Raw genomic sequence first — 13,225 nt, forward strand, 5'->3', positions numbered from 1 at the left:
CTAGACAATGTGAAAACTATAAAAAGAGAACTGAATAGTTCATGAAGAGACAAGACGGGAAGTCCAAGCCAAAAATGAGAAAAAGTAGTAATCAGGTAAGCGGTGTTTATGTGCTGTCATCACAAAGAACACAATAAAAAACCCAAACCCCAAACAAACCCAAAGCAGATCCCAGTACGTTAGAATTAATTAACACAAAGGAGTAAGAAGCAAACCACCTGTGAGGCCTCAAGTAAGAGACTGCACTGCTGTTTTCCTGACAGACTGGCCCAAGCAAGTGTCCTCTGCCCCTTTCCCAGGCCATCTGGAGTGCCAGGTGCATGCCACTGAATTTGCTGCCTGGTTTGCACCTTTCTACCCAACTGTGATCCAGAACTTTGGTTTCCCAGAAAAATCCTATTGTGAGCTTCAGTGAGTGAAAAATCTTGAGGACTGAGGTTTTTGCCTTGGGCCACAAAAGTGAGTCCTTCTGAATTTGTACACAGCCCAAAATAACAGCGTGTGAACCTCAAATAATATATTTTGTCCTTGGGTATTACATGATTTCAGCAGAGGGAGGGGCATAACACTGTCAAGGAACCTGTAATAGGGAGTGATGAAACAGTTGCCCAAGATCACCAGATAAACAATTAGAAAAGCTAGAAATAGCACCCTCAGGTGCTATTCCCAAACCTCAGGTTTGTAGTCTTAACTCGTTGGCAACAGAAGCAGATGTGATCTTTATCTGATTTTGCAAGGTGGCCCAACTGCGTATCCACACTGCTTAACACATGAGCACACACAGGGCATGGATATATATGGCTGCTACTAGGGTAGAGGGACAATAGCATCAGTAGCTACAATTCCCAATACATTCAGGCATGAGACAGCATTCACATCTGAATTAAGAGCCATGAGGTGTGGGCTGCTTCATTCATTTGGTGCAGCATTGACTTGAGAGTTCAAGCTGGTGCTGTGTATTTCACTACTGTAGTACAGATTGTTTTGGCCCCAGTCCCATACATACACTCTCTTGTGCTTAAGTTTCTGCTTTTCCACACATACCCACAGCAGCTAGCTCCTTTTTACAGCAGACACTTGGTGACTTGCACATGCCGTCTTTTGTTCTGTCAATGGAAAGGAAAAGAGATGCTGTAGACCTGGCTGCTGTCACTGTCATTAAATCCCGGTTCTTTTTTCTTCTTCCTCTTTCTTCGCTTCCACCTTCCACTTGAGGCATCCTCATGACTGCGAAGTGTTGAGCAACAATCAAGGAAAAATGCTAGTAATGATAATGAATGCACAAATGTAGCTGGCTGGGCTATTTTCAGGTATTAATATAAAGTGTGTCTCAAAGCAAGAGCTTCGAGGACTGACTGAGAGGGCCCAGCAGGCCTCGGCTCCGCGCTTCACTCAGGGCAGGCAGTGATGCCAAGGGAGCCGCTCGCAGGCTCACACTGAACGCTGCCGGCAGGGCAGCCGGGCCCGCTGGGCAACCAGACTATTCCAACTGGCCCAAACGTTTAAACAATTGCATTCCCAAGGAAGCCATTATTACCCAGGTGGCAGGAAAGCACGAAAATGTTCCAGTAGCTGACATTCTGGAGTCGACACCAAACGGCGACTCCCGCGCTACGCTGCTGCCGAGAGAGCTTCGGCGAGTGGAAGCCCGGGCTCCGGCGCCAGGGCTCCGGCCCTGCGACCGCTCCGCTCCCGGCCTCTGCTTCCCCCGGGCTGCGAAGCATCGGCCGGGCCCCGGCGGAGGGAGTGAAGCGGGGGCGCCGCTTCGCCCCGTGCCGCCACCGAGCACCGGGCTGCCCGGGGGAAGCCAGAAGGCGCAGCGGGCTGGGGAAGCCCCTCGGCGCAGGCAGCCGGAGCTCGCCCGGGGGCGTCGGGCCGGGCTGCGAGCCCGAGCCCCGGCCCCGGCTCCACCCGCCGCAGCCCCGTCCCGTCTTCTCCCCTCAGCGGCGCGGCGCTACGGCTGGCGGCGGCCCGCGACCCCCGCCGCTCGGCCCCTCCCCCGCCCGCCGCCGGCTCAGAGCGGCCGGTGGCGGCGGCGGCTGCTGCGCATCACGGGCCACATCATCGCGGGGGCCGCCCGCCCTCCCGCCGCTTCCGCGCCTGCTCAGTGGCGGCGGCGCCGCTCACCTAGCTCCGGAGCTGTCACCGCCGCCGGGCTGGTCCGGTCCCTCCCTGCCCGCCGCCTCCCCGCCGCAGCGATGGAGCGGGATCCCGGGCCGCTGCCGGCATCGCCCTCGCCCAGGTGAGGAGAAGGCGCTGCCCGAGGGGGCGGCGGGGGGGGGCGCCGGCGAGGGGAGAGGGTCCGGGGCGGGCGGGCGACCTGCCATCCCGGGGCGAGGCAGGCGGCGGGGGCCGCGGGCGGGAAAGTTTCCTGGCGAGCGGCCCTGGAGGCGCTGCGGCCCCTGGGGCGATGCGCCTGCCCCGCCCGCCGCGCCGGGGGTGCGCAGGGACCCCCCGTCCTCCTGCCGCGCGGGGCGAGGCTCGCCCCTCCCGCCTCCCGGACGGCGGGCCCTGAGGCGGCCGCCCGCCCCGCAGCCCCTCCGCGCCCCCTGCACCCGTACCCCTCGCCCCGGCAGGCTCCGCTGCCCGCCCGCTGTCCGGCGCCCGGCCGCGGCTGCCGGGGGGCCGGGGCCGCCGGTGCCCTGCGCGCCTCAAACCCTGCGGCTCGTTCCACCGTGCGCGCAGGACGCGCTCCCCGGGCAGCCCGGGCGTGAGCCTCGGCCTGGGACCCTCCGCGGGCGCCAGGGCCGCCAGCGCTGCCGGGGGCCTTGTTCCCTGGCGCTCCCCGCGCCCCGATGTGCTGGCACGTGTGCCCACCTGTGCCCAGCCGCCCGATGTGCCACCGCTGGCACAGCTGGCAGACGGGCATGGAACCCGTACCCACACAGCACACCTGCGGGCTTCGACCATCACCCTTTTTTTTATTTACAAGCGTTGTAATTAACACATAATGGTATGTTGATGCTCTTTCTGTACTTTTCTGCCAAAACATAGGAGCGATTTACTCTAGTTTCTATTCCATCATTAACTCTCAATTAAGTTCATTTGTAACTGTGCTTCTTCCTTTAATTTCAGTGAATATTATCCTCTCCTTTCCCCCAGCCTGCCCCGCTGCCCAGGATGCCCGTGTATGTCGTCACTCGTATTTGATCGGAGATTATAGACTGCACTACGTTAGCCAGGCTCTGATAAATAGGACATACAAAATGAAAGAATTTTTTAGCCTTAGTGTCAGGAACAAACCCTAAATACAGGAAAAAATGTCTGCTTATTTATCTTTTCTAGGTAGAGTCCTAGCAGCCTTTAGTAGACATCCTAAGTTATCCTCACTTTACCGGTTCAGTTTCAGTAAAAAAAATGGGAGCACATGGGAAGACCTGTTCTGGCAGCATTCCCTACATATACTGCCTTAAAGAGATTGTGAAACTGGAACCATAAACACTACAGTAGACTGGTAGACACTTTAGAAGGACAAATAACAGTGTATCATTTTCTTTTCAAATACCTTAGGGTATTATCCACAGAAAACAATGTGAAGTCTGTATCCTAGTGCCTGAGTTAATAAGCAATTCATCCCTCCTTGGTGATGACAGTAGAAACCTGTAATCAGGTTCCCCAATAGTACAGTTTGGACTCATCCTGGTTAAATCCCTCTTGATTACTTAATCTAGAGGACTGCACGATCTCCCCTATTTCACACTTCACCATGGGCTGGGTGTGATTTGCCTGGTATGTTTCCTGTTGGTATTCTGTTTGGATGATCTTAGAACCTGACCACATTTCACAGCCTTGCTACCTTGTTTCTGGCTCCGCTTTGGTCTCTTCTAATTGAGTTGCCTTAAAAGTGCAGAGGCAAACCAAATCTTTTTTTCCCCACAGCTGCTTTTCTGTTCCTTGGGGCCAAATCTGAAAGTTGCCATGTTCAGGAAGTGGAATGCAGCAGTCTGAAAACTGAGCCTGAGGCTGGCCGCTCTTTCAGTGTCTTATATTCAAGAAGGCATCTGGAGATTCTTCAATATATTTTTTCCCCTTCTTTTTTTATTTCTTTTTTTCTCTCTTTTGTTTCTTTTGATATTGATTTAACCTAAAACTGCCATACAATAAACACCATGTTACTCAGTTTACTGCATAATATTTAAGAAATGGTATGTAATGCCCATACATCTGCTTTGCACACAACATTTGTTGATCTTCAGCATGTTTTTCAGTCTTTAATACTCAACATTAAGTACCTGCTGTAAATAATCTTAGCCCAGCATACCACCTTGGGTTCTAGATTCTACAAAACAGTTCATGATAATGTAGTCTGTTTGTTTACTCTCTATGATGCTGAGGTGGTATGATGTAGCTTTCACTTTCTACTCATAGCTCCACTACAGCAATGTAAACAATTAGCCACAGCTGTGATAAGGATCTCAGTGTAATACCAGGAACTTGCATGTACATAGGACACAACAGCAGAGAAGAGGCCACGCAGATGCCTGTATCACCTCTGTAAGTCTGAACTTAAAGACAGCCCCCAAAACCTCACATTTCAAACTTCACAGAATCTCAGAATTATTGAGGTCAGAAGGGTTCTCAGGAAATTTTCTCCTCAGCCACCTCTGCTCAGTGTAGGGTCAAGTAGAGCAGGCTGCTTAGGGCCATGTCTCAGCTAGGTTTCAGATATTGCCAAGGATGGTGCCTCCATAACCAGGAAACCTCTGGACCAGAGTTCAACCACCTTCATTGTAAAAAAGAAAAAAAGCAAAAAGCTTTTTCTTACATTTAAATCGAATTTCCTGTGTTTCAGTTTGTGCATGCTACCTGTCATCCTTTCACTGAAAAGAGTCTGGCTTCTTCTTTGCAGACAGAAAAAGAGTCTTTGAAGCCAGAAAAGAATCCAGCTTCATCTTTGCTTATTATGGCAAAATATTAAAGCTCAGTATTTCATTAATGTTTCAGATTACTTTCCTGAATCCCTTTCCAAGGCTTGTTGTTGTACCGAGAGAGGTTTCTCAGACAGACACGTTTAAGCTATAGTATTCTATTGCAGACCACCTAGAAGTGCAACACAGAGATTATTATTGCTTTGAATATTACCTGTACAAAAATATTTGAAGTTTTTAGGAAAATGTTTTTTGACTGTGGTGTGATTAGCTTTGGATTCTGTGAAAGCTCTCAGTATTACTTAGATAGGTGTTATCTTTTGGGTTTTTTAGCCAAACTCTGAAAGAAGTCAGAAAATTGATTTTCCCAGACCTAGACTTCGGTAAATATTTGTTTTAGCCTGTCATAATGTCGACTCTACAGAAGTTTCATACTTGATGATTTACCATTCTTCCTCCTTCCTCCTTTTTTTGAAGGTTCTTAAGAAAGCACAGTGATTTAATTACTAATTGTTTTCATGCTTTAAATAAGTTATCAGCAGTCTAATCACTATATGATCAAATTTAGCTGTAGAATGCAGTCTCTTAATCCTGCTTGTGCTAGATGTTCTTTAAACCCTGGGAAAGCATAGAAGAAACATCTCTTTTCCATGCTGTTGAGAACTAATTCATGGGTATGTCTGAAGCAGTGTTGGCAATTCATTTGGGTAATGATGAAGAGTGTTCTTGCTGCCTTCTCATCGTCATCTTTCTCAGGTGAATCAAGACCAATCAAGCAAATCAAAGGTGAAGGATGGAAAAATGTGATAATGATCAGGTGTTCAGTTTCACAGCTGAAGTATCTGAGATTTTTCTAAAGCAGCTATCAGTTTCCAAAAGTCAGCATCTCTTCCAGCTCATGGCCCTATTTTCCACACCATCTGCTTCTGCCTGTCCATTTTCCACATCATATGAACTGTCTCTGTATGTATTTTTTAAAATGCTGTATGCATTAATTTTGTTAACTCTTATAGGTAAAATTGGTTTGTTATCTGTTGGATTGCTAAGTGTCTCACTTTTCAGGAACACAAACAGCAGGGTATGGCTGTATTTCCTGTTTGTTTATGTTTGCAGAACTATTTGTTTATGTTTGTTTACATTTGTGTATGCTTGCAGGGCTGTCAGAGAGCTGAATAATATACAGTAGTTGTTACGTGGTATAAAATGTATGAAGAAAAAGAAGAAACTGTTAAAAGTAGGCACTTGGGAAACAATAAAGAAATGGAAATTATTGTATTCATAGTCTGGATATAGCTTGTTATTCTGCTTGTAGAGACAAAGACAAGGTGTCCTTGCATTTCACGTATAGTGTGCCAGGTATGAGAAATTTGAGGCTGTTTCCTGGCTTCTCAAAGGATCTGTGTTTCTCTCATTTCCTTTTTTTAGTACTTCACCTTCCTCTGTAACCTCCTGGTTATATGGCAAGAAATCAGATTCACTTATCACCTCTTCCTACAGAAACCAGGGATGGGATTTTTGAAGATCTTTACCTCCTTTTCTTCATATGAGTTATTGAAGTAGAGCTTGCGTCTTTACCTGGCCATGTCTTTTCTCGACAACAATAACATTAGCATTGTTCTTGTCAATGATAAAGCTGAGTTCTTGTCCCTAAGGTTATACTGTTTCTTAGATGGTTTGTTGCATTTTGTAGGCACAAAAAAACCTGCCTAGAAGTTTATTAGCATTCTCTAACTTAGGATAAAACTATTGCATCAGATGACATTTGGAAAATTATCTTTGTTGGAACAGGTTTTCAGAAAGGAATAGTTACATTCGTAGTTATGTCCTGTCTGTATGCTCTGAAGAAGTAATTACTTTTCACTATATCGTATATTTTTCAGTTTGTCTTAAATTCTCATTTTTTCAGCATTTATCATTAGCTCACTTTTTGTCAGTCCAAGTCTTTCGGTAGGAAAAACATAAATGACTATCAACCAAACTTCTTTGTACTACTTCAATTGTTAGCTGTCCATACCAGCCGCTTCCTCCCTTTCTAACTTGCTAGTTGATTGAATTATTTTTCTGTTTTGTTTTTTTTTTTCCTCTTAAGTGCCATTTCTATTTGTTAACACTTTCTCATACTAAATGAAACCACAATCTTTCCAAAAGATTTCTTAAAAAAAAAAAAAAAAAGATAGTAAAAACTTGAAAGGAGAAAAATCCGTATGTTAGAAAGATACAGATAATTAACCAAAGTATTTTTGGCCAGAGTTCCAGACCAATTAATAATTTCTGTGAGTCACTGGTCTAGCACTCCGGTGATGTGACTGGAGGACATATTGGAGAAACCACAATGAGAGCCAGACTCTGCCTTGTTAAAGCTACTGGGAAATTTTCTTAATGTATTCCTCCACAAGTGAAATAAAATCCTTCATATGTTACTCCTCCCCTCGCCTCAAAAAAGATACCCCCTTACCCCCCAAAAATAACCCCAAACCCAATGAGGATGCTATGGGTCTGTCTCTCATGGACACTTTTGGATCTTAATTCTACATCCCATATTTGAGTTCTGACATAAAGTTTCACTAATCTAAATGTTTCTTGTGGGCAACTGAAACTCAGCCAGCTGAAGTGGTCCAAAGCTTTTCTGCAAGCTTCCAAAGTAGCGTGTCGCTTCCCATCATCATAGATCAGTTGGCAACCTTCAGCACCCTAGGCTATACCCTTCCTGAAATTTTAATTTTCCTCAACTGCCATGAACTTCTCTTCTCTTGTATTCCTCTTAATACTTCTATTCTTTGTTGATGTCATAGAAGCTAGTCATAGTTAGGTTGATAGTTTAATGTTACTTCTGCTTCTGCTTGTCTTTTTTTGGACACCATTTCTTCTTTTTTTTTATGGATAATGCCGCTTTGGGCCAGGAAGAAACAAAATTGCCTCTTCTTGTTCTGCCTTTCTGTAGCACTTAACAGAGAACCATTTTGGCCTGTGGTTAGAGCTCCTCTGGAACAGCAGCAAAAGTTGTTTTGTTATTCCTAATTAAAGTGTGTGGAAAACAGGACTGAGGCCTAGGAGTTTTTACTGCGCTTACTCTAAAAGGTTCAGCACAGCACAATCTGCTACAGAGCGACAAAAGATATTGCAGGAATCCTGGTTACTTAAATTACTCTCTTGGTCTTGTGGAAGAAAGATCGCTTTTTTTTTTTTCCCCAAAGAAGCTTGACTTCTTTCTAAATCAAGCAATGAACTCCATTGGCATTTTAAAAACATTTGTTTCTTGGTCAGAGCTCCCTTGGTTAAAGCAATTGGTAGAGGAATAATCTTAGTGTTGCATCTGAGTCATCTCTTCACTCAAAGAAACCCAAACCAAGTAATCCTGTGAGCAGCAGGACTTTTGAAGTTGACTTGCTGTGGCTGTGTATGAGTGAATTGTGCTAACTAATGTTTGAGGATGCCTTTACAGCAAGGGCACAGATTTGGATATCTTACAAGGCTGTTAGTTACTCAAAGCTTTGACTTCTCTACTCTCTGCCAAATCTATCTGAAATTGTTCCAGAAATACTGGATGACTTAAAAACATTGAAGCGGAGGGAGGGAAAGTATAGGGTTCATACTATAAATGATATGATCTTAGGAGCTCTATTTTCTTAGAAAACATAGATTAAAAATCCTCCAGCCCTAAACTATTTTTATTTCCTGCAGTCCGTAAAAATACGTTTTCACAATTCTGCATAGATATAGTGTCCTGAGCTTGTGGAACTGTGTTATCCCACATCATGCTGGTGTAGTCTGCCTGACCTTTGTTTCTTTGTTTATGCCAATCATTTACTTGTATTCATGGAGTCTAGCAATAAATACCAAAGTCAGCAAAGCTTCAAGTCATATTAAGACTATTCTTTTAGTAAATTACCATAACTATTATTACAACATGAAAACTGAAGAAGAAGGTAAAGTGGCTTCTGATGGAGGAAATGTCAAATGACTGGAGGCTGCCACTGTATCACTGCTTAATTTTCTACCATGATAGAAATTTTGAAGCAGAAACAAATGCTCATTAAATCACATTTAACATAAAAGATAAAAAAGATTATATTTGCATGATTTGCAGAAAGCAAACCAAACCGACTGCATCTAGTGTCAAATAGTTATATTTTAGTGGTCACTAGACATCGGAATAACCAATCTTTCAGGAAATATCTGCAACCTACTCCTCATGCAAAATTAAATTAAAATAAGATTTTTAATAACTTTATTTTAATTATCCTAACTCCTACCCTTTTTTCTAATTACATTTTAATATGCCACATTTATGAATACATTAATGTAGGTTTATTTTTACATTAGACTAATGTGAGCTATTTTAAACTAATTGGTCTGAATTTCATTACTGTCTTTCCTTGATATTGGAGTATTTTATGAAAAAATGTCCGTTTTTATTATGTATATAGTAGCTTTTTATTTTTAACACAATTTGTATGTTTCCTGCAGAGGGACATCAGTCGTTACCATTTTAAATTAACATGCTTTTGAATTGTACATATCAATATTGGTTTGCCATGTTTTTATGGGGATGGAAGGCAGGAACTGTCAACACATGAGACCTTTGCCACCCAGAATATTGCTTTGGGTTTACCACCTCTGATAGCATTTTGAAACTTGGGGTTTTTTTTCCTTAATTTTTCTGGGCTCCTTGCCATTACTGTAGAGTGGGAGGAAAAAAGAGTGGCCCCAAAGTGCATCATGTGGGTTCCATTTGTCCATATCCTTGCACCTTGCAGAAGTATTTTTCTCTGAGGACTGACTGCCTTCAGGGCTGATGGAAGCCTAGAGCTACCCACAGTATCTGCCTGAAGACTTTCACTTCCTGGGCTTTGAGAAGGCAAAAGCTAGGTCCTCACCGATTCACTTACAATCTACGTTGCTGTCTCTTTCTTTGTTAGAAAGTATATCGGTATGTGAAACTTCCTTACCCGCCAAGTTTCCCTTTTTACCTTCTAATTTCTTTCAACTCATGCAATTAAATATTGGAGAAGATTGGCATTTCTACAAATATTTGCTTTGGAAAGATACTGGGTGGTCTGAAACTTAAACTGGTGTCTTTTGTTTTCTGCAGAGTTAAAGTATTTTAAAGCTTGAATATATACTTTTTTGCAGATCCAGCCTTGCTTATGGATTCGTTGAAGATCTGAGATCAATGAAAAAACATTTTTGCATGCAAAAAAGGATCATTTTGGTTTATCTCTTTTAAAAGCATCATGTGGCACTTGATGACTCATCTACAAGATTTCTTCACTGACATCTGAAGAACGAAGTGCTTTTCAACTTGTACTTCTGTAGCACTATGACTAACTGTAAAGGCAGATCTACCATCTCCAAAACAAATAACAAAGTTCATGACAGAGAAGGTTTTGTGAACTGGACCATAAATCTTAATACAATTCAGTCTGATAAATTTTTGAGACTGCTTTTGAGTATGGTTCCTGTTGTTTACCAAATAAACCAGGATGAAAGACACAAAAAAGTGAATGGTGTCTGGCAAGATGGATTACAACCAGCAGGACACAATTTTAATGTTAGGTCTGAACAACACACAGAGTACCATCACTTCTCAGAACCAAGTTTTCATGGTAGTAATGGACACAGCCCATCTAGCTGTAGCCCTAAATATGATGATTTTACTAGCTATAATTACTGTGATGGAATGGACACTTCAGAAACAGATGCCATGTTGCAGGAAGATAACCTGTCTAGTGACAGTAATGATGATATCATTGTGGAAGGAAGTAGAAAACAACCCAAAGAATCTAGCAGTATTATGGCATTACAGATACTTGTACCTTTTTTGCTAGCAGGATTTGGAACTGTTTCTGCTGGCATGGTTTTGGATATTGTACAGGTTGGTATTTGCTTTGGAAGGTGTTTTTTTTAACAGGTAGTCTATGAGGTTTATAACTAATGTATGATATCGTAGATGTTTACAAATAATTAGGTCTGTGTACAGTTCTGCTACTATGAACATCTTCTGCCCAAATCTCATCTTAAACAGTTCCAATGTTTAATTTGGAGTCATTCAAGCCTTGGTAAGAGTTGTTCCTTAGCCACAGTGAGCTGGTGAGTAGAACTGTTACCTTCTGCTGTAAGTAAGGATAGAAATATAATTGATAGTTCAAAATTCTGTTGACACTAGTAAAAGTATACATAGTCAAGTGGGAGTTGTAATTAACTGTGATGCCGCAATACATAGGAGTTTAAAAAGATCAGAGGAATGTATTGCCTTATCTCCTTGTGTGCTTCAAGTCTTATACAATTTCTGAAGTGCTGTGTAAATTTGGTCCGTGATAATGCATATGGTATATGACGATGTGCAATACATTTGTATGTTATATGAAATTCATATGAAGTGATTTAGAGCTGTTTTGAATATTCAGGGGTGTGTGTCTTTTCAATATAACATTAGGTACACTGAACACTGGGAATTACAAACACTGGCGGTGTGAACGGGGCTGCAGTCAAATCCACCTTGAAATATAGTTGTAGTAGGTCCAGAGAAACCAGATTATCTTGGTTTGTGGTAGCATATTTAACTGATAGTAGTTATTCAGGACTAGGATAAAACAGAACTTTCTCTCAAGTTTAATAATATTTTAAAAACCTGTTTTGGAGTATTATATCACTAAGACACTACTGATACAGAAGCTTTTTAGGACTGGTTTCTAGTTTAACATAGTTGTAGATGTCAGAAGCATTTCAGTGGAGTTAAAAGTAACAGTTGCCTATGAAATAATTCTTTCTGCAATGATATTTGAAAAAAATTCAGGAGACAGTAACAGTTAAGAAGGGTTTATTTGACTAGCTTATTTTCTTGCCTTCTCTTTGCATTTTGAAGGCTGTATTTACTTTTATTTCCTACCTAATAAGTTTTTTTAAAACCAGAAATTTCCTATAAGTACAAACCTCATGGATTATCTCTTCCTGTATGAGTAGATTCACAAAAAATTATTAAAAAATATGAAATAACCACAATAAACTGAAACACAGTAGGCAAATTAATCTGTTCTTTTGTTTTGTTTCATTCAGCTTTAGGGTTTTCTTTAGCTACACTTAAAGAGTTTACAAAGTTAATTTAAAGAGGGGTAAGAAAGAGGTGGCTCTTTGTCACTCAAAATTTTGAGAGAGTAAAGGAAGCTTGGACTTCAATCAATTGCAATGAAAAGACACTTTTTTTTATACAGCAAGGAAATTGAAAATAAAGATTGACATGCAGACTTCACTGCTTCCTTGCACTGTTTTGCACCAGTCGTTCATTTACATCTTGCCAATCTGTTCTTCTTACAGATGTCTTATTTACACCCTGTTGCAATTTACTGCATGACACAGCATAACAATCAGCCAAAAGATGCAGTTGTGCCTATTGCCACTACTGGCTTCCAACCAAATGTTTCACCTTGTCTTCCTTCCTTTAAGGGAGTGTGTTTGTATGGCTGGTTTTTGAGCTGGACTGAGAGATATCTTAATTCTTCCTCCTATATTACTTCTAATCTTTATTGGCTTTCCATCCAGCTCACCGTGAATGAGAAGAGACGTGACACAAAGGCTAAAATAGCTGTTGTCATTACTACCTTTTTTCACTTTAAACTAAGCATTAAATTGTGATGTCAGTAAAGCAGGATCTTGAAATATGACAGAACATGTTTTGAAAATGAAAATTTGAAGACAACAAGGCATTCTAAGCTTGTTTTTTATAAACCATTTCATGGTGGTTCTTTCCCAGTACTAAATACATGTGCAACTTCACATATAGGTAATTCTTAGATCTTGTTTACATTTGAGAATTGGATTCTTTTATTTCAGTTAAAATAATAATTTAAATGTTTGCAAATCCCTGAATACAAAGGCAATTTACCACTTTGCTAGTTTAGTAAAGTTGATAAATGATCACAAATTAAATGTGTGGATTGACAGGCATACAAAGTAGCACAGCATTTCAGTCCTGAGAACTCAGTGCATGAAAAATTAAGGGAGAATTTGCTTTATGAAATCTGGGTTTTGGAAAACTACTCTTCTAAATTTCACATTTAGAAGTAAAAGAATAAAGATAAGGTTTTCCACTTACAGGCTTTGTTCATTTGACAGCTGATTCCTTGCTGTTTTAATGTGAGGCTTCTACACAGCTGAAAAGAAAAAGATGAAAATATTATTGTAAGTTAAGAGCAGAATTCAAGAGCAGTCATAGTACCTGGTGTTATTTTGAAGTCATGAAAAAAAAAACAACTTCAAATTAATGACATCTTTTTTTAACTAGGTTTGTTTTAAGGCCAGGTTTTGTGTATCTTACTTTTGGTATTCTCATCTTTGAAGTAGTAATATGCAGTCATAAA

The 13,225-nt window shown here is 41.8% G+C and overlaps 1 protein-coding gene across 1 annotated transcript in view; it reads left to right on the forward strand.

Annotated features, from left to right (window-relative positions):
• The first annotated feature begins 1,137 nt into the window (after positions 1 to 1,137).
• The window catches only part of SLC41A2 (solute carrier family 41 member 2), a 58,944-nt gene continuing 46,856 nt past the window's right edge, over positions 1,138 to 13,225 (forward strand). The window contains exons 1-2 of the mRNA XM_055808316.1: positions 1,138 to 2,242; positions 10,002 to 10,743. Coding sequence (XP_055664291.1) covers positions 10,189 to 10,743 — 555 coding nt within the window. The 5' untranslated portion in view covers positions 1,138 to 2,242; positions 10,002 to 10,188. The remainder of the gene's footprint in view (positions 2,243 to 10,001; positions 10,744 to 13,225) is intronic.

This window comes from Falco peregrinus, chromosome 6, assembly GCF_023634155.1.
Source record: "Falco peregrinus isolate bFalPer1 chromosome 6, bFalPer1.pri, whole genome shotgun sequence".
Lineage (NCBI taxonomy): Eukaryota > Metazoa > Chordata > Aves > Falconiformes > Falconidae > Falco > Falco peregrinus.